Genomic DNA, 23,353 nt, shown 5'->3' on the forward strand with positions numbered 1-23,353 from the left:
GATGTGCTTAAATGGTTCTGTCCAAACTTTTGTTTGAACTTTGAACTGACCAGAGAGCAAACCAAGATTCTAACAATTAGTATCAGAGTGGGCTTTAAGAGTTTTTTGAAGGTGATCTTGTCTTTGGTTTGAAATAATGAAGCCGATTACTGCTTGGGTGAAAATGTGAAGAGCAAACCTGTTGATAGGGGGACTATATGTTTGAGCTTGGTTCTATATCTTGGAGGGAGTCTTTAGCATGATGCACCTTGTCAGAGGGGGTTCTAAGTTAGTTCCCTTTATTTGCACTTCAATCATATGTGCTGTGAGTGTGTTACCATTTGTTGCAAGTTTTATCAAAAAACCAAATAAGGAGATGGATGATAAAGAGGAGTTTGGTTTTGTTGATGATATATCTATTTTTGTTGCCGCTTTAAGTCGTATTTCTTTGAGATCTTTGTTTAATGCATGATAAAAGAAGGAGCTACATTAATTGTTTGCTGATTAGTTTTCTTTTTTCAAAAAAGCAAAAGTGAGAGATTGTTAGGACCTTATATGAAGTTTCTACTTATGTTCAAATAGCTCATTGAACTGTATTTTTTGTCACCATGTTTTATCCTTTGTTTGAACAATTGTATATACAAACATTTGGGCAATAATCTAGACATGCCTTCAAGACAACTAACTGTAGCTAAAAGTTGGCATTTTTTTACTTTGATCTTCATAGTGTGGTACACTATCAGCAAATGATCCATAAGCCATGTTTTATTATATCTTAAATGTTGTTGATTGAAATTGGGAAGAGTAGGAGGAAGAAGGATAAAAAATCTCATCTCAAGCATTATCCTTATCCTTATTCATTTCAAAGTATTTATATCAGTTGGGAAGCTTGTTTATGAAAGAGTTTTTGAGATAAATATTCAAGATAATTCAAGTGATTTATGCAGGTTTTAAATGAGAGTTCAAAGTCTATTAAAGCTATGCTAAAGGGACTCTTGTATTAGCCTATAAATATGCTATTGATCAACTTCCTCATTGAGTCATTTGGGAGTGCATTTAGGCACTCAATGCTTAGGGATCTTTATGGAGAGATATCACATGTAATGTAAGGTATTTGGAGAGCATGATTTGTAACAATTTGAGTTCGACTTTGGGGCTAAAATTATCCATTGGGAGAGGATAGATTAGGCTTTAGCCAATAGTTGTACTAGATGAATTGATGAATAAAATCATTCTCTGAGTAAGGCTTAACATAACAAAATTGGTGCATCTAAGCTGCATTAACAAATATCGTGTGCTGATTCTCTTTTTACTTATATTTATGACTCACATTTTGGATTTGTGTTTATTTTTCTCCTTGCTTTGCTTCTTACATTGATGTGCTTAATCGGTTCTGTCCAAACCTCTGTTTGAACATTGAATTGAACAAAAAGCCAACCGAGGTTCTAACAATTAGTATCAAAGCAGGCTTAAGAATTGTTTAAAGGTGATCCTGTGTTTGGTTTGCAATAATGAAGTCGATTAATGCTTGGGTGAAAATGTGATGAACAAACATGTTGATAGGTGAATATATGTTCGAGCTTGGTTCTACCTCTTAGAGGGAGTTTTTAGCATGATGCATCTTGTCAAGAGGAGTTCTAATTTAGTTCCCTTTGTTTGTACTTCATTCATACGTGTTGTGAGTGCTATCATTTACTGTAAGTTTTGTAAAAAAGCCAATGGGTGGAGGTGAATGATAATGAGGAGTTTGGTTTTGTTGTTACTATTTATGTTTTTGTTTCCTTTAAAGTCTTGCTCCTTTGATATCTTTGTTTTATTCATGGTGAAAGGGCAAGCTAAATTGATTATTTGTGTAACACCCTCTAACCCCAAACTGTCGCCGGAACGAGGTTATGAGGCATTACCGGACATATCAGACAACTTACGAATAATTTACAATTAATATAACTTTCATAGTATAATATAATAATTAAGTCCCTATCTTGAACTCTCGAAGTTCAAACACGTATTAAAAGTAGAACGGGACTTGTTCGAGTATTCCAAATTTTTTTTTTATAAAAATTTCGGCAGCATTTCTGCTTATTTTTACCTAAACCTCCTGCAAATTCAAACCAAAACAACCAACACCAATATTTCACATTCATATACTAATATTTATATTATTAACAAAATTTTAATTTAATAACTATCATAGCATCATTCAAAATTGATTAAAAACTTCATTCATTTAACAACTTAATGTTCATGTACTTTTCTTACCATTTCATTTAACCATCTAAATCTTATAATTCATCCTTCACTACTCAAAACAATATACATATTTAAGTGACTAAACAACACCTATGTACATGCCACCTTTACCTAAAAGAAAAATATACATCACCAAGTTTGTGTTGGAGTCGGGATTGTTCTGGATGCTGAGCCGGGACACTTGACCTCTACTAACCTGCGCACGGAAATAACCGTACGCTGAGTATGGATATACTCAGTGGTTTTACTATAAATCAAGACCATTTAACATTAATAAATTACAAACATCAACCATAAATTCTATAATTATTTAAACTACTTATATATATAATTATTTTACTTCATAAATCTTAAATTCATAATTCATTTTTCTCATACTAACTCAATTCATAATTTAGTTCATACATTCTTTCTCGTACCTTTCAATAGTACTAAAACAAATAATCTCATTTTCAAAATTTCATTTAAATTATTTACCCTATTAACAAAGCTCGGACTATGACAGATACGCGGATTCCATCCAAACACACCAGAATGTCCAACCCAAACACACCCGGAATATTATATATCCTCCATAACACACCGGTATAATATATCCTCCCAAACACACCAATAAGGCATTAAATGCCTATTCGGATAAACCGAAGTATATAATAACAGAAACATCCTCTCGGCCGAACTACAATCTCTTCATCACATCACAAATCCAATGGCATGCCATTTGTATCGAATCTAGTCTGACAAGTTAATAGGGTATTATTTTACTTTTTCTAATTTCAATTTAATTTACACAAAAATTTTCAATACTCATTCAATTCAAATATCTATTATCTTAATTCATATACAAATTAATTTTCACACAAGTGTATACCATCAACACCATACAATTGTCACCATTTATTTATTTTTCAATCAATACACTTTTCAAATAATCACATACTTACCTCAAGTCTTACTTACCATACATAACAATTAAAATTTCAGCAATCAACAATAATTAAAATTTAAATTATAGTAATACACACCGTAATTCTCCCGTTTTAGTCCTCGATGACTTTCTCCTTTCCTTTCGATGCTGATGCTTCAGGTTCTTTGTTGGCTACGAAAATAATAGTAATTTACATTATTATTTACAGCACTAATTATAATAAATAATTAAATTTCTAAACAACTCTTACCTTATTCCCAATTTAATCCTAACTAAACTTAATTCTTTTCTTAATCCAATTCACTCTCTTTTTCTATTTAAATTTTGTCTAAACTTATATTTAACTATAAAATTTCCAGCATATTTCCCTAATTTCGAAATTTCTTCAATTTAGTCCCTACAACATAAAATTTATAGCCTAGTTTACAATTTAATCCCTTAATCAATTCTAACTTAGAATTCATTCAATTAAATCCCTAATTCCATAATTTTTCCAACATGAACCCTACTTGGAAACATATGAACTTTTGAACTATCAACTTAATTTCATCAAAATCTTGTTTCAAAGCTCCTAAAACATCAAAATTAAGAAAAAAGGACTTAATTGACTTACCTTTTAAAGCTTCAAACCTTAAAACCCTAGTTTTTCCTTTCCCTTTTCTTTCTTTCTTTTTCTTTCCCTGTTTCGAAATGCTTCTGTTCTGTTTCTTCTTTGTTTCTTTTGTCTTTCTTTTTATTCTTTTATTATTTCATTTATTTTACTTATTTATTTTATCATTTAACTAATATATATTATTATTAATTTAATAACAATATAATTAACACAGTTGTATACATGTATCTTTGTACATTTGTACACTATTATTACCATCCATTTGTCTTTCTTTTATTTATTTAACAAATAAAAATCTTATAATATTAATATTTAATTAATAAATATCTTTAACTTAAAATTTAAGTAAATACATAATTATAATACAAATGTATATATTCATATTATTACAAATGTCATTATTTAATTTGTTTTTCATACCAAAAATCTTATAATTTAATTATTTAATTAACAAATATCTTTATACTTAAATTATAAGTAATTAAATATTTAAATTACAAATGTACCCATACAATTCTTACACATGTATATTTTATTACCATACAATTATCTTCTATTTAATTTATTTATAATATATTATCAATTAAATAATCATAACAATTTAATATAAAACCATAATAATAATCATTATAATATATAAAACCTAAAAAAAATCTTTGATTTTATTTCACCAATATGCCACCTCATTTTTAGTCAATGGCTTAATTGCCATTTTAATCCTTTTTATTTTCTATTGCTTTATAATTAAACTTTTACCCTTTATTCAATTTAATCCTTTTTATTACTTACTCTAAATTAAGCTAAATTCACTTAATTAGATCCTAATTAGACACACCACTAGGCTCATAAATATTTTTAATAATTATTTTCGAACTTATTTCACTAAGACAGAGGCCCTATAACTCACTTTTTCGGTGCCCGTGAATTTCAGGTCATTACAATTTGCTGCTAAGTTGTGTCAAAAAAGCCAAAGCAAAGGATTGTTGGGACTTTATTTGTACTGTGTATGAAGTTTTTCCTCATGTTCATGTTGGAAAAATCTGGTTAAGAATACAATTTACAATTATAGTAGAAGTTTAAAAATTTTCAAAACCAAGCTAGTTTATGACATTTATAGCCATAAAAATTGTTAGAGATTGTGTGGCCCGAATCTTGTCCCTTGTTGAAGAAATAAATACAATGGCAAAATAAGATCCTAAGAATCCTTCGCTTTGGCTTTTTTGACACAACTTATTAGCAAATAATCAACTTAGCTCCCCTTTTATGCATAAAATAAAGATATCAAGGGAATAAAACTTTTAAAGTGGTAACAAAAATATAAATAGTAATTGCAAAATCAAACTCCCCATTATCATTCACATCCTCTTATTGGCTTTTTGACAAAATTGGACTGGGGTTGTGACCGAGGGTTGAGGCAGAGCCCCTGCAATACGAACCATATTGCACAAGTTGAGTCCATATAGATCTATCTTTCTACAATTTGACTTTGATTAGAACATGATTTTTCAACCCTTAAATTGATGTAGTCGAAACTCCTCTTGTATCATTCATTTTTCAACATTAGTGAATTTTTTCTCCTCTGCCCATGATTTTTTTCGGAAAGGGTTTTCATGTAAAATCTGTGTTCTTATTTTTCTTTTCTTATTGCTTTGTGATCGTTCTACCGCTATTTGTGTTTATTATAACAAAAAATTTTACCTAAAAGTAACTATGCTTTGTACAAGACAGATTCGAGTTTATCTTGACTTTCAACTAAACAATTTTCTTTGCTATTCTTGTACCAAAAATTGCGTTGAGTGTGGGCTCAAGCAACACGAACCGAACACAAAACAAGAAATAATATTATTACATTTAGTAGAAAAGTATTTCTCTCAATAAAAATTGATAATGATTGTAATTCCTAGAAAATATAATTTATTCTAAGTAAATAATCTTCCACTATTTTTGGCAGAATAATGATATATAATTCAATCATCAAAAAATGTTTTTTTTAGGCCAACTGATGCAATCTATTTATATAGGGAGAGATAGAATAGTCCTGGATGAACAAATCTTTTAGAAATAATATTTATTTAATATAAAACACTTTCTTAGTTTAATTAGGGAAAGGGTGGGTGTCACATCGTACTTAACAATAATAGGGTTGTTTGCCCCTTTCTAGTTAAGGAGAAGATTTTGGATCTCTCATGTATTGGGTCCAATTATTCGTATTTCTTGGATTTCTGATCCAACACTTTATAATTTAAACTAACTTAATATTTGTTTTCTATTTTCAAAATAAATATTATTTATTCAATTAATTTAATTAATTAAACTAATTAAATTAACTAAATTAATTTCTCAATTAAATAATTTTCTCAACTCAATTTTAATTTCGTTAAAATCATTACAACTTTACGTAAAAGAATATATGAGGAAATGTAACACCCCTTAATCCCAAACCATCGTCGGAATAGGGTTATGAGACGTTACCGAACATATTGGTTAATTTACAAAAAAATTTATGAATAAACAACAAATATATTAAAATTAAATCATTAAGTCTCTTTTATGAACCCTCGAGGCCTAAATCATGTATTATAAATGAATAGGTACTTATTCAAGTACTCCGAAAATTTTTCGTAATATAATAATAATTATTTTAAAAAAAATTCAATATAACCCCTTTAGAAACATATAACCTTCCTTGCAATTTCAAATTTGCAACTAACTCAACACAACAACAACTCAACAAATACAATCTTCATCCAAATCATATTTGTCTTATAACAATATCACTAATCCTTATTTTATCTAACATTATATCCATTCATACTTTCAAGTAGTATTTAAACATCTTAATTAATTTCCATTCATATCATATATCAACTTATATTAACTTAACTAATATATTCATGAGTTGATACAAAACATAGTCACATCAGTTCCTATACATGCCATATAAACCATTTAAAGTATTTATAACAAAATCTACCGGAAAATCGAGATAGTGTGACTTAAGTGTGATGATCCGATCCTCTGACCCTCCCGTTAATCTACAAAGAGCAATAAACATTACAGGTAAGCTAACTATAGCTTAGTAAGTTTGTCGGCTTAAACCATAAACCTTACCAATATTAGTTTCAAAAATTCAAATCATATGGACATTTCAAGTAAGTTACTTTCATCCTGTAAATCATAATCTCATTTTAAAAATAATTTACTTAATTGAGCTCAAAAATAATGATAACATTATTTACATTTCTTTTTCCACACGTTACAATTACGACTTACTGACTTGTCAGTTTAAGAAACGACTTACGGATTTGAGTACATCGTGATCTGAAACCCGAAATCTAACTGAAGCACAAAAGTGCTAAACGGAAGCCTGAAGGCTAACTGAATCACATAAGTGCTAAACGGAAGCCCGAAGGCTAACTGAAGCTCATCAGAGCTGAACTGAAACCCCAAAAGGGTTAACTGAAACTCATATGAGTTAACGGAAGCTCGTAAGAGCTAAACAGAAAGCAAACACGAGAGTTCGCAACAAATGCTGAATCTCGGTTTACTTGGGTAATTTACCGTCAATTCATCTTTTTCACCAAACGATTGTACTCATTTCCTGCGTTCCGTTCCTCCGAATTACTTAGTTCAATTTCGTAACTTTTGTACATGATTTAATTATTTTCAACAATTAACATACATAAATATTAATCACCATTCATAAAATAACATTGAAATTTAATAATTTAACCGTACGAACTTACCCAGAACAATTTGCAGTAGTTGTAGAGATTTCTTGAACTATTCCGGAATTTTCTCTTTTCCTCGTTTATCCTCAATTTCTTTATCTATAATATAAAATTTTCACTTATCAGTATTAACTTCACATTCATTCTATTTCACATCCTTAATGTTTATAACCCGCTTACAAGTAACATTATCTGCAATTTTATTATTTACCTATGTATATTCAATGCTGTCCATCCATGTATAGTCACTAAATTATTTTTATCTTGAGCTACAGAACTTCAAATTAGGATCCGCTAATTTTCACTGAAACTAGACTCACATATCTTCTTATCATAAAATTTTCAGAATTTTTGGTTTAGCCAATAATTACAGTTTATTCTTTAAAGTCACCCCTGTTCTGCTGTCTGACAGTTCTAACCCTTCTTCACTAAAAATTAATTATCTCTTCATACAGAATTCGGATGATATTCCCGTTTGTTTCTTTTGAAAATAGACTCATTCATAATTCTGTACATATAAATTTAAGTCCCTAATTATTTTTATTCAATTTTTTTATGATTTTTCAAAGTCAGAACAGGGGAACTCAAATTCATTATGACCTTGTCTCACAAAATTAATTATATCTCATGATTTACAAATCTTTTTCTTACACCGTTTCTTCTATGAGAAACTAGACTCAATAAGCTTTAATTTCATATTTTGTTCATCTTCTAATTCGATTCCTACAATTTATGGTGATTTTTAAAAGTTAGTCTACTGCTGCTGTCCAAACTGTTTTAGTGCAAGCTGTTTATTACCATTTTTTCCCTAAGCTTTTAGTAAATAACAATTTCGTCCCTACTCAATTAGCCTCTCAATTGAGCTGATTTTTCTCAATTAACACTTTATTCTATCACCTTTAACTAGTTTACAACCTTTAGGAATCAAAATTTCAGAAATATACTTTAATTTAAAACATTTTCACAATTAGGTCCTAAAAATCAATTTCCATTGAAATTACCTAATAGAATCATCTCATAAACAAATTAATGCTTTAATTTCATTCTATTTCATCATAAACTTACAGCACTCAACCATGGTGACTTTCAATTTCATCCATGAAATCAAAAACTAATGAATTTAATAGTAGGACCTAGTTGTAAAAGTCTTAGAAACACAAAAATTACAAGAAAAAGGCAAGGATTAACTCACTTGGTCCAAAAATTATGAAATACTAGCTTAGAGAACCCTCCTATGGCGTTTTTAGCTGCTGAATTGAAGAGAAATGAAGAGAAATCTAAATATTTCCTATTTAGTCCTAGGTTTATTTAGTTAATTTTGCAATATTCCAATTTTGCCCTTAATTCATCAATTCTCCTGCTGATTTCAAACCCCTTGCCGTCCAGCCGAAATAGACCTTGGGTCTATTTGCCTTTTAAACCCTCTTTCTTTTATCATTTAAGCTATTTAATCATTCTTCATAATTTTACATTTGTTACAGTTTAGTCTTTTTTATTCAATTAACCATCGAAACTTTAAAATTTCTTGACGAAACTTTAATACTAACTTATTAACACTCCATAAATATTTATAAAAATATTTATGGCTCGTTTTAAAAAATTTAAACTCTCGATACCTCATTTTCGATTCTAATTTTTTTTAATATTTATTTCTAGTACACTATTCGCTATTTCAAAAATTTTCCTAACTTCACATTTAACTTATATTCACTAAATTATTAATATTTTTCTAATCATTTGTCGGATTTAGTGATCTCGAATCACTGTTCCGACACCACTGAAAATTTAGGCTATTACAGGAAATATATTTCATTTCCTTATTCAATATTACCGTAAAACCAATAGTTGTACTGGATGAATTGTTGAATAAATTCGTTCTTCGAACGAAGGTTTGCAGAGTAGAATTGGTGAATCCGAATTGCATTAACAAATATCCCGTGTTAATTCTTTTTTTTTACTTATCTCTTTGACTCACGTTTTGAATTTGTATTTATTTCTCTCATTACTTTGCTTCTTGCGTTGATATGCTTAAGTAGTTTTGTCCAAACCTCTATTCAAACATTTGTTTGAGCATTGAACTTAACAGAGAAAAAATCGAAGTTCTAACACTATTTAACTATGTAATTTCATTAATTTCTTTAAACTTAAATTTATAAAAGAAGTAATGAGACGAATAGGATTTTGTGAAGAATGACTGAATTCAGTAATTTCTTTAATAGAGGTGTTAATATTGATATTTGATTTAACTTACAACGATTATTTTTCTCATTTTTAATAAAAAATATAATCAAACTTTTAATACAAAAATCTCTACGATACTTTCAGTGTTATAAATCTTGCATGTATATATACACATACATGTACATTGACTGAAGATTCCGTAATGAGTCAAACATATTTGAAGAAAGGAGATGAATATTGGAAAAGATACTGAAAGAGGGAAAAGCATGCATGATGTAGTGTCGACATCGTCGTCTTTCATGGTGATTTCGAGCTAACCCAATGAATTGTAACTTTACAAGTCCTGGTAGCCTTTTAACCAAATACCAACAAGGTATATAGGTCAAAGCTAGACTACGATTGCGGCTTTGGGTTTGCCAGTCAACACCCTCTATCTGTCTCCATATTTACCAACATAAAATAACAATGACCAAGTTACATATTTTCAATACAATGAGGGGACATTGATTAATTTCATGATAATATCTTTTTTTGCACTTCTTTTACGATGAGTAAATTACTGTCAATCTATACACTACAAATAGGGCTTTGTAATTTGAATACTTAATGTAAGTGTTTAGGGTATACACTTAGTGCTGCTAAACTAAGAGCTACGTCCGTAAAACCAGCTTACATAAATTTGTATCTTCTTAATAATATATGTATTTTCTCAAATTTTAAGTTCAAATGCCATGAAATGGAAGAAGGTAATTAGGAGATCTTATAATAAACGTCGATAATGGCGGTAAAACAATAAAAAAGAAAAACAAGAACACACACATTTTATGTGAAAACTTTATCAGAAAAAGATCATGGGTAGAGGAAGAGAAATTTATTAATATTGAAAAACGAATTATACAAGAAGAGTTTCAACTACATCTATTCAAAGGTTAAAAATTCTTGATCTAATCAAAGTCAAATAAAAGAAAAATAATACTATACAGATTCAATAAGTGACGAAATTCGATTCACACAATCTCTAACAAGAAGCAACAGTGGAATTAGGGTATTTTGGCTCCAATTGATTGCTTTGGAGAAAAGATTTTAACATACTTTACATTCAACTCGTTTTTTTTTTCTTTGGCCAGTACATTAAACTTGTTAAAGAGAGATACATAATCATAAAAAGCTAAAGACTTATAATTATTCTATGCTACGTCTATTTATATTATATGGATGGAAGTAATAGATATAATATAAAAATATTTAAATAATTATTTTAATCATTAATAAGATAATGAAAATTGTAAATAATTTTTATAAATGATATTTTTGTTTTGTTGATAATATTGGGACCTTTTAAGTTTTTTAGTATCCACGTTTTAAGTTGATTTTTAATGTTATTTTAAAAATTAAATTATTTATATAACCCTACTAATGAGTCACCATTAATTATTAAGTAAAGTAGAGTGTTTGAATGGAAGTGTTGATTGTAATAGTCACTTTAATCGTCATTGTAATAAAACAAAGGAAAAAAACATATAGGGTTGTTTATGTAGTTCGATTTTTCGATATCTGTGTAACTTAATTTAGTGATATCTTTAATCCCAATAAAAAAAGTGATTCAACTTCTATCACACTCCAGTATAGTAACCTTACTTTTGTACTTAAAAATCTAGGTTACTCTTAAAAACTTAGGTAGTAAATAAAACTTGTTTACTCTTTCAAATGCATTCACAAAATACATTCCGCTATGAATAGATAAGTGCTCTCAATACCCTGTTACAAAATCTATACAAGTCTATCAATATAAATAATAGTTGAGACTTGCTAACATACTAAAAGATCAATTACAATCCAATCCCCTCTTCTTAGTAGCTAAAATAGCATAAATATGATATAATAATAAAGACCAAAGTAAGGTGGATGGTTGGAGATAAGTCTTCAATGTCTATCTTGATCCAACTTCCATAATCTAAGGGATTCGATTTGTATGATTAGATCCAATCCAATCTTCAAAATAATTTTCTTCAAATAGATTGATCTTTGTAGACAAGCTTGCATACTCCCACACTATTAGCATATATAGTAAGTTGTCTGTCACGGTGATGATCATAGTGGCCATTTCTATTGACACATAGACAATCACTTCAAAAATTTACCTTAATAGTTTTGTTTTATAAATTTCGTTTATTTGTTTTTTTTCAATTGAGTTATCATATAAAAAATAAAGCTTTAATTGAAATGGTAAATTTAAAGCTTTGGAGACTACAATATCAATACCAACTCAATCGCAAATTTAGATATAATATAGATGCTAATAACTAATGGTTAAAGTTTATCACAAGTCTCTTTACCATATCATAAAGTTCATTTTAATCCCTCTACTATTAAAAGGAATATTTTTGTCCTTGTACGTTGACAAATTAATATTTTACTCCCTGCACATTAACTTTATTGTTAATGGAATGACATGACTTAACAATGACTAACGAGGCATCAAATATTAAATTAAAAGGCTAAACAACATTTTCAAAGAATGATTAAAAGTAAAAAATTGATTTTTCTTTTACCCCAATTTGTTTTTTATTGCGTTTAAATTATTTGTAGCTTGGTCTACCTTAGTTACCATTAAACCATGTTATTTCAATTTTTCCAAGACTCGTAATTTTTTTAATTTGATTTAATAATTGATTTAATACCCGTTAACAACACTGTTAATGTCAGCTTTTCAAATATATAAAAATTAAAATATTCCTAATAAAATAAACTTTAGTTGACATATCTTGTATATTTGAAATCATGAATGCATGATTGAGGGTTTTATGAGAAACGAAAAAAAAAATAGGATCTCTAAATTTCTAAAAACATTTAATACCTTATTATGAACTCAGACCTAGCAATTCTTACGTCAATAATATCGATATTGCAGCACCAATTGGAATATGTTACCGTCCAAAGTGGAATATTAAACAAATTAAAGCTTCCCTTTGAATTCCAAAGCCACAATGATTTATTCCATGAACAAATTTTCTTAAAGGAAAACCCCAAAATTCGATGATTCTGCCTTGTGTATCATGAATTCATAGTCCATACCCCTTTGGGAAAGTGGGTATATCAAGTCACTCCCAAGTTGCATACTTTATAATAATTAGAGAGTACGAGTAAGGTTGACTACAAGTGTGATTGGGGGTCCATGTGTTGGCCAGTACCAAAGTCCCATAAAATTGAAAAATTAATACATTTTTGAAAAACTTTCAATCTGCCTCGAAATGGCAAGCATTTCACTTTTGTCGTCTCAATATGTAATTTTTAATTATAGTTATTGCTTCTGTGTAAAGAAAAGACTTGGGACCATGCATATGCTTAATTATACATAAAATCATAAATCAATTTGCTTTCAGGATCCTTCTGATTTTGGTCCAAATATACATGCATATGTATACACACATGTAGCCCTACTAATATCAAAAAAATATTTTTTAAAATATTTTGCATTTGATTTATAAACAATTAATGAAATATATATAATATAAAATAACTGGTTGAGTTAACGTTACAAGTAAACTCGATATAAATTTTGTAAATTCAAACATTTGTTAATTTGTTGAGTAAAATAGAATATGAATGAAAGTGACAATGGAAGTGGGCACTTCCAATGGCACTGTGTAAAACATAATAAAAATATATAGGAGATGAGAAATTGTTTAGACAATTCAATTCCCTACGTCTATAAAGTTTAGCTCGATGAGAAGAATTCATTGTCTTTAATCCCAATACAACAAGTGATCTAAGTTCTATCACACTTTTATATCTAAAGACTAGACCTCTCACTTCTAAGTTTTGTTAAACCAAACAACAAATTGGTTTTACTGTATCAAATATACTCTCACAAAAATGTTCCTTGATGAATAGGTAAGTGCTCTAAATGCTTAGCGACAAAACCTATACAAGTTTTTCAAATATATAAAAATTCGAGATTTGCTAGTATACTAGAGACCGATTACAATTCAATCCCTTATTAACGCCAGCTAAAATAGCACAAATGCAATATAATAATAAAGACCAATATAAGGTGGGCTGTTGGAGATAAGTTTTCAAAGTTTATCTCAATTCAACATTCTTAATCCGAGGGATTTGATTTGTAAAATTCGATTCGATCCAATCCTTAAAATATGTTCCTCCAAATGAATTGATCTTTATTGATAGACTTAATTATTTTCACAATATTAACATCTATTATAGTCCAAAGATTTTGTTTAAAAAATTATCAAAATTTTTTTAACAAAATCATACAAGTCAGAAAGTTAATCCTTCAATCCCTAATATGTTGAATCAGCTTAATCTCAGCTCGAAGCTTTTCAATGATGTGGTTGTGTGAATCAATAACAGAAAAGAAGTGATTAATCATCCTATTGTTGAAAACAACAAGATTAATAGCAAAGGCTGCTGCAATGGGCACTTCAACCTAATATAGGGACCTTACTTGAAAAATTATGAACAAGATTATACAAAACGCAATGGGTGAAATTGGTTAAAGAAAATATGGACGACCCACTTGCCCTAAGTTTATATATTAAGGTGGTCTCATGTTTGGCATAAGAGGGATTACTGTTTCAATTGCACTAAGAAATCAACACCCTCGTAATTGCTACGGTCTCTTCTTGTCTCTCCTGATTCCTACATTTATAATATAGTATTTATTTCATTCATTTTTTGTGGCAGACAAAATTAGGGTTTCCCCACAACAAAAGCAAGTCCATTATATTTTAATTAAGGGTTAATAATTTTTGTTAATTAGTGGGGACTGGAGGGTCCAATTTTAATGATTGCAATGAGGATCCATTTCAAGCAGTGCTTATTCACATTTGTTGCAACTTTTTTTTTGGCAGCTCCTAATGTTGGTATGATGATTAAAAATATTGTATATGATTTATGATTTGATTTTTTGGAGTATATTCATTTTTTTTCATACTTATCTTTTTTCCATTTTAATACTAAAAATTATAACAAATAAATACTTTTAAGTATAAAAAAATAATGATTTAAATAAAAATATAATATATATTTCATATGTAGTAAATATGATAAATTTATATATCATAAATAAATCATGTAATTTTTTTGTATAAACTAAGTTTAATTTTTGTTTAAGTCAAAGGTGATATTCAAATAAATCATCTTAACAATGTAGACTTCAAGAATCAAACTCGGTCAAAATATGTAGGGAAGAACTTTCACAATTATTTATTCACAATTGTAGATGATGAGATTAGAGATTCACACATGTATAATTACGCATGATGAAACTCGAACCTGAATATTTTAAATTCAAAACCTCAATATTTATTAATAATACTGAAGCCTCGTTGACAAATGTTTTTCTTTTTAATTTTTGAATAAAGCATCGGGATGATATATTCAACTTTGATGGCTTTGTTAAAAAAAAAATTGAAGCTAATTCACGTATTAATAAGTTGGTGAATTTTTTGAAAAAAGAAATGGTGAGACTTAAAATATAAAACTTTCATTTTAGCTATTTTTATCTTTATATAAAACCTATAAAAATTAATTTAAATCCAAAATAATTCAAAAAGCTACTTCCATAATGTGACTTAATCCTAGGCTATCATGGTCACCAAAGCTTATATTCTTTTTTCCTGTACAATAGACAAAATACAGAAACATGAGAACCGGCCTCGACATCCCACGCCCCTCTGCATCACCCTGAAGCAGCGGACCGATGCTTTCTTTTGGATAAATTAAAACCATTGAATTTCCGGAGGATATGTGGCAGCTCCACAATCCACTCCCTGTCGATCAGCGTCGAGCAGTCCCTTATATATGTATACAGCGGGTGTTCATCATTCATTGGCTGAGACAGCAGCCGAACAACCCGCAAAGCATCGAGTTCAACGATGAGTTTCGCCCCAGAGGATCACAGTGAATATAGTGCCCCATGGTAACAAACAGCACCAAGTCACCGTCGATAATGCTGCTCAAGCTACTATCGAAACGGTAACACAAAGAAATCGCAATGATCCCAATCCACCCTTAAAATCGCCCACACACCCCTGGCAAAGATACACTGACGTAATATAAGATCTATTCGCCGCTCCACAAACCATGCATGCGGCGTCAGTTGCAATATTCGTCCTTCGACGTATCTCATTTGTTTTGAGCCGGTTATCGGCCATTAACCAAATAAAATTTTTACCCGCTCCAGACAAGACAGGCACCAAATCCGCTCCAGCCCATGTCTTCCAATGGCCCTCTCCTTCCCGAGCTAACATAGAATAAACTGAAGCAACATCTATTTTCGCTGTAATATAATTAAACATGATAGCCTAGGTTTAAGCCGTTCAAGATGGATGCCCTGTAATATAATTACACATCTTGTCAGTTTCATTTTGTTTCCTAGCAATTTGCAAATTAGTGTTTGACAATTGGATAGTGATGTGTTGAAAATTAAGCTGCCAATCATGTCGATTCTTGACCACAACTTATTAATGAAGCCAAATTTTCTTGCGTCCTTCCCAGGACCCAAACAGAAATCCCCAATCATGAGTGGGCATATTAGGGCGCTCAAACCATAAATAAATCAGCCCCATTAGCCGACACAAAATTACAACATCTCGTTGGCAATGAAACCCATGGTATAAATATTCAACCTCCACCATGTCATAACCCCCCAACTACATTAATAATAATTGTATCGATTTCAGCATTGAATATGGACAAATCCGTGGACCATATGAAATGAAAGGGATGATCGTGGTTAAAGTTCTTACAAATATAATAATCTAAGTTTCCATATTTCAACTAAATCTGACCGTTAATGACGAATGTATAAGCTAAGCAATGGAAAAATAGTTTGGGTTTTCTTGTAATCGACATATATAAAAGTTTGTAATTTGTCTGGTACTGAAAATCCAAATTATATACCTTGAAAGAATAGAATATGATGAAAGAGAAACAATGTAACTAGTTGTCTGGTTTTCATGGGAACTAGATGCTGAAGTTTAAGCTTTTGTACTGTATCTAGATGGCGATGATAAGCCCACATAGATTCGTTGCTCAACTTCATGTTATAATTTGTCACTTTGGTGATGTTGAAGTTTCAACATAGGGTTTGCTTAATTCGTTAAAACTTATCATGCAATAATAACAAGGAAGCTCAAGTCTGATGAAGAAACCAAAAGAAAATATGTGAAAAAAGCAAATTTCAAACAATTAAATTTGCTCTGTTTTGCCCATTCAAGCATCAAACACCATTTCTGTAATTAGATTTTTCAGACACCGATGTCAATGGCATCGACATGTGAACAAACTAGAGGTTTTTATCCATCAGGTTTATTAATAATATTAATATTTTTGTTTTTATTAACTCCATTCTGTTTTTATTTATGTTCACCATAGTTAACCTAAATTCATTCTAAATTTGCCTATATTATTTTTAAAAAAATATCTATAGTATTTAAATTTAATATTCAATAAACATGTATATTTTTTATTTATTAAATTTTTATATGTAGGCAATTTAAAATTTTTAATATGTTTACACATTAGTATTATTTATTAATATAGATTGAAATTTTATGTGTTAAAAATTATTTGATGTATGAAATAACATTATATAATACAAATACAAACTTAAAAAATCGATCAAACTCAAACAGTAAATACTTGACTCCTACCTATATTTTAAATGATTTTTTTAAGTCTATTTTTTTCATAATATTTTTTATTTAAATCTTTCTAAATTCCAAATCAAACCTTTGAAATAAATAGCCTGGCAATATACTAAAAAGTAGAAACCCATTCCCTTTCAGTTATGACCGATTGGGCCATAAAATATAGTGCTAGCCCAATTACATCAGAGTTATAATTTCTATGTTAGACACAATTGACAACGTCGGATCAAATTGAATAATTTTTTTTGTGTTAATTAAGTTGACGAGACTTATTTTACCATCCTAAATTTATTTAATTTTTTTTAAATTGATTCGAATGAAATGAGAGTCAAGTCGAATCGAATGAAATTGTTCGAGTTAAATTAAAAAATTAAACATGCCAAATTAAAATTTTGTTATAGTATGACTAATTCCATGTCAGAGCACGTAAATTTGAAACTATATATATTTCAAAATATTTTCAAAGCAAAGTAAGAAAAAAAGAAGAAGAAGAGAAACTTTAGTATGATAAACTTGAATCATTAATTAACTTATTTAGGTCCCAAAATTATTATTTTAGAAAAAATTTAAATATTTAACCTTTTTTATATATTCTTTAGATTTTTTTAAAAAAATATAAATTTTGGAATTTTTATAAATATTTTTTTTGTAATTTTTCTTGAGAGAGAGACCAAATTGCTTTTTTTTTTTTAAATTGATAGGGGTTAAAGGGGTATTTACACAAACTTGTTATTCGAATTGTGAAATTCAACTCGACTCGAACTTGAAACTCGAGTTATTTATTCAATTTGACTCGAAAAAATTGAATGACTCAATTCGATTAACTTGAAATTCAATTTTTTTTATTAATTTTTTGAATGGGATCGAATTTTGCTCACCCTAATTAGTTACATATTAATTTTCCAGTATGCCCCATCTGAAATAAGAATTATAGAAACAACATAAGAAAGCTTAAAAATCCTGATATCTAGAATATATATATATTTAATTTTGTTCAGGCGAAGTGGTATTTTAAATAAAACTCTTTGAATAATGTCAATAGAATAATCCAAATATCACTTGCAATTTTTTTCAAGTAAAAATTATTATTATTATTATTAAAGTATTACTATCTTTTTGTTTATTTTAAATCTTAAATCTATTGATTATTGGAATCATGATGTTAGAGTCTTGCAAATAAGTTTTCCATCATCTCGAACCACGATCTTCCATTAATGTCATGGCTTCCATTGTGTAGTTTGTCTACTTTAGTGGTGCCATTGAGACCATAACAATAAACCCCCCAACTCACCAAATTAAGTGCATAACTACACGAGCAAAATCAAACGCATGGAAATGGGAAATTCTGAAAATGATTTGAGATCATTTCAGAACAATCTTTTTATTTAAGTTTTTAGAATTTTTAGGCCACATACGGATACTACATTAATGGTCACTGACTAGAGGTGCGGCAACAAGGCGCTTGATAAACTCCACAACAACATTAACCGAATTGTTCGAAGCAAGGGAAATGAAAGTATCGATCTCATTCGATTCAGCCGAGCCACCACCGGCCAAGTCGGAGAGAGCCCTAATGATGATAAAAGGAACCCTTTGTTGCATACATATCAGTGCCACTGCTGCACTCTCCATGTCGACCGGGCTTACGTTGAACTTATTGTAAATGAAGCTTCGATAAGCAGCGTTGTCTACGTAAATGCCTGCGCTTGTTCCTCCGTGGACTTGGACTACTCTTGGTGTCTCGTCCAAACATGTCGTTGCATTTACGCAGTTCTCTAGTTCCATGTCCTGTTCACACATATACACTTTAATTTGTATTTTCGATTGCGTTGTGTTTATCAATGTACCGAATGTTCATACCTCAAGAGATTTAGAAATATTGAAATAAAGAGGATCGACAGGGATCCAAAAGGCGTGTTGCCGTTGCTCGGGAGTACCGTCAACAGGGAAGACTTCCTCCGGTTGGAACCAAACATTGTTCAATAGGTTGTCGTGTGAGTTACAGGCAGTCACATTTTCGGCATAATCTGCAAATTTTATGTAGCCGATGGTTCTTGTATAGTCTCCATTTGTTTCAAGGGGAAGCTCGTCAGAGGGTCCATATCCATATCGCTGCACTATGTTACATATCTTAAACCGTGTATACGTTTTTATGTATATTTAAAATTTAAGAGAGTTTAAAATTATGTTGAAATATATCTTCGAATTCAAATGTAGCAGTAGAGAAGAGAATAAAAATTGATTATTAAAAAAAATTAAATTGAAATGTAAGGTTTTCAAAACTGGACTAGTGGTTAAACTAGATCACTGATTTGCAATTTGATTGATTTGAATGGTTGATCTAATTTGATTAAATAATTTATTAAAAATATTTAAAATAAAAATATTAGAAAATAAAGAAAAATTAATTCAATCAATTTTTTTAATTCAATTCTACCTTCTTCGAAGGAATTTTCTTTCCATTAAAAGATCAAAATGTGATAGAATCGAAAAAGAGTCTAACTCCGATAGATTTGAATTTAGTCAACATTTTTAAAAAATTTGTTATAATATGAAACAATTAGGCTTAATTTAGATTTTTTAAAATTCAAATTGGTCCAAAGGTAGTGTACCTGCCAACTCCAAAGGGCAGAGTGTGACCAATATTGAGGAATAGTGACAAAGCCAATGTGCAAGGAGGGGTTTGCATTTCCAGCTATTCCATAATGAACAACTCCTTCGATCTTGAATAGAGTTAACAGTAGCTGACTGGTTATTCCTGCATTTATCTATTATATAACAAGTTAGACATATAAATATAGCAATAAATAATTACTAAATTACATTAGTAGTCGTTGGATTATTTTTTTTGTCACCCAATTATGAAAATGTTTAATTTTTTTGTCATTTAATTATCTTAAATTTTTGAGTATTTTCCTTTTTATATTAATATGTTAATGACTAAAAAAATAAAATAAAATAATTAAAAAATAATTTTGTAAATTTTTATAATTAAATAATAAAAAAGGGACATAATTAAGTGAATGTAATTTAGTCTAAATAGAAAAACAACATGATGGATTAGTAATTATACCATGCTCAGTCCCGTCATGACTAATATAACATTTTTCTCAACAATTTTCCCGAACCGAAATCTCCTTCCTAAAGAAACCCACAAACACAAATATATATAACTATGTAGAAAAGAATAAGAAAAAGGATTGGTTTTATTCAAAAGGTTAATGTATAATTTGGCCTTTGAATTTGTATATTTGTACTTAGTTGGTCACTTTTTTTTTACCTAATTGGTCCTTGAACTTATATTCATTAATCAAGTTGGTACCTTCACACTAACATTGTTAGTTGTACTAACGTGACACTACTAACCAATCTGATGGTGCTACATGGTAGCCTCTCAATGTACCACGTGACAAAAATAAATTAAAAGAATAAAAATAAAAATATATAAATTATGTTTGCCACGTGTCATTCTGAGAGGCTGCCACATAACATCACCAGATTGGCTAAAAATGTTACGCCGGCACAAACTAATAGTGCTAGTGTGGAAGGACCAACTTGGAATTAACAGAATCCAAGTTCAGGGACCAACTAGGTCCAGAAAAAATTTAAGGAACAACTAGGTAAAAATAGAGAAGTTCAAGGACTAAATTATATATTATCCCTATTCAAAACTATATGTATATATATATACCAGCAATATCAATGGTGAAGTTGGTGGAAGTATAGTTTGGATGTTGAAGAAGAGGGTTCATTTCGAAAAGGTTTGGAATGAGCAAGCCTAAGTAAGGTCCATTCATGTTGGCTTCATCGATAAGTTTTTGTGTATCTGCTGATATTGCGCCATGGGCATGGTGTGTATGAAATATCAAAGTTATCAGGGCAACAAGAAACATCATGCATATAACTTTCATGGCGGCTGCCATCTCTCTAAGGAACGCGCGCACACACAGAGAGAATATAAAGTGGTTGGAGAGTTAATGTGAGGAGAGGGGGTTATTTATAGAGGCAATATATGTAATGGAACTCACAAACCACATGGAAATGATAGAGAGTCAAATTATAGAGCCATTCATATGTGGTGCAAAATCATAGGTTGCTTTTTATGGGATAAATATACATTTTGATACTTGACTATATAAATTTTTTTTTAATTCAATTAGGTACCGTACCTAAATGTGATAAAATTTATTATTGATAAAAATAAAATTTTTAAGTAATTAATTAAAATAATCAAAGTTTATGTTTAAATTTTTTATAAAATCAAAATGGGATAGAAAGGATAAAAAAATTAATGTGTAATTTTATATTTTTTAATATGATGCTCAAGTTAATTTATTAATTCATGCAATATTTTTTTGTCACGATCCAATTCAACGGTCATGGCATGAAAACATATATAAATTTTTTTTTTAAATATTCATAGATCTCTTAAAGTTTTATTATATTTAAATGTGTCTTTTACATTATTAAATATAAAGGAGTGTGCTCTGCAGAATGAATACCATGTAATCATCTTTTGTCATCCCTTGGGTCGTATCTTGGGAACATAAACCAAAATTTTTTTTTATAGGCACTCATAGGTCCCTTAAGCTTTGTTTGGTAAAGTAGAAAGAAAATTAATTAGAATGATGGAAAATTAAAGGGGTAGAAAATTAAAAGGATGGAAAACATAATTTTTCTTTCCATCTATTATTTGGAGAGTTGAAAAATGGGAGAAAATAAAATAAAGCATTTGAAAAATATATAATTTTGAACTAAGATACACATCTCTCTCATTTTCTCTCCTCTTATCTTTGCAATTTAGAAGCATTGGTTTTTATGCATTAGGATGAAAAACGGTCATCCGTCTTACTTTCTTTCCTCTCACGTTTCTTCCCAATCAAGTACACCTAAAATTTATTTTCCTTCTACTTTTCAACTCCCTCCTCTCATTCTTTTATTTTTCTATCTAATCAAACACACCTTTAATATTTCTCATCCTCAAGTACACCTCTATATATTTGAACTCACGTCCTCAAACATTCAAAAAGCACTAAAAAGTAATAAAAACTTAAACACTTTAAAAAATAATTTAAAATTATAATATTTTATATTCAAATCCAACCACCCATTTATTTTTCCTTTCCTTTTCAAAGAACTAGCACGTTTTTCATGCATATTCTCACCCACTTGGTATTTCCAAAATATTTATTTCAGTAAAATCACGAGGAAGTTGTTGGTTTTCATTTAAAAAAAAAAACAAAATTATTGATTTATATGTATACAAAAATATGAAACATAACAAGTTGTTTACCTAGTTTTAATTTTTTTTTATGTATGTGGTGACTTATTCAAAGAAATAATTTATTATCTTTCAATCTCGTATAACAAGTGATTTAAGTTTTAACATACGTTAATTTAATTACCTAACATTTGCACTAAAAAATCTAGATCACTCTCCTCTAAGTTTTCCCTGCTGCAAACCAAGTAACACACTTGATTTTAGTTACAATGTATTAATGATTACAAGTTAAAAATTAAAAATAATAATGATAAATTAAAGAATCTATTCAACTGCCTAGTTTAACCAGTATTTTTGTCTGATTCAACCAGTTCTCATATTGTTTCCTAGGTCGACCGCAAAGCCCTCCCTGGATCGGTTCCTAATCCAACTGGTCCAATAGGCCAATCCGTCCAGTTTAAACAATATTATTTTAATCAATAACGAGGTAAAATTATGATATTCTTTCATCATACATTTATTTAATTTAATATATTTATTGTAGTAAATTTATTTTAGATTCACCCTTATTCACTTTCTTTTGCTATTTTTATTGTCTAATGTGAAAGTTTCACTTTATAATTATACGTTGATATTAATTTTAATTTTAGTTTTAATTTAAATGTTATAAAAATCTCTAATTTACAACAATAAAATCTTATTTATTACTATAATTTTATAATTACTTAGGTAATTTGTAACTTTAAAGTAGTAAATTATATCAAAAGTTCAATATTG

General features: G+C 29.3%; 1 protein-coding gene across 1 annotated transcript; it reads right to left on the bottom strand.

Moving 5' to 3' along the window:
- Positions 1 to 18,691: 18,691 nt before the first annotated feature.
- LOC107900520 (bark storage protein A) lies at positions 18,692 to 21,416 on the bottom strand. Its single transcript, XM_016826140.2, has 5 exons — positions 21,047 to 21,416; positions 20,429 to 20,496; positions 19,968 to 20,123; positions 19,216 to 19,467; positions 18,692 to 19,143 (listed from the first exon to the last, which is right to left on the bottom strand). The coding sequence occupies exons 1-5, from the start codon at positions 21,276 to 21,278 to the stop codon at positions 18,781 to 18,783; spliced, it is 1,071 nt and encodes a 356-aa protein (XP_016681629.1). The 5' UTR covers positions 21,279 to 21,416; the 3' UTR covers positions 18,692 to 18,780.
- Positions 21,417 to 23,353: the final 1,937 nt, after the last annotated feature.

This window comes from Gossypium hirsutum, chromosome A07 (assembly GCF_007990345.1).
Source record: "Gossypium hirsutum isolate 1008001.06 chromosome A07, Gossypium_hirsutum_v2.1, whole genome shotgun sequence".
NCBI classification, from domain to species: domain Eukaryota; kingdom Viridiplantae; phylum Streptophyta; class Magnoliopsida; order Malvales; family Malvaceae; genus Gossypium; species Gossypium hirsutum.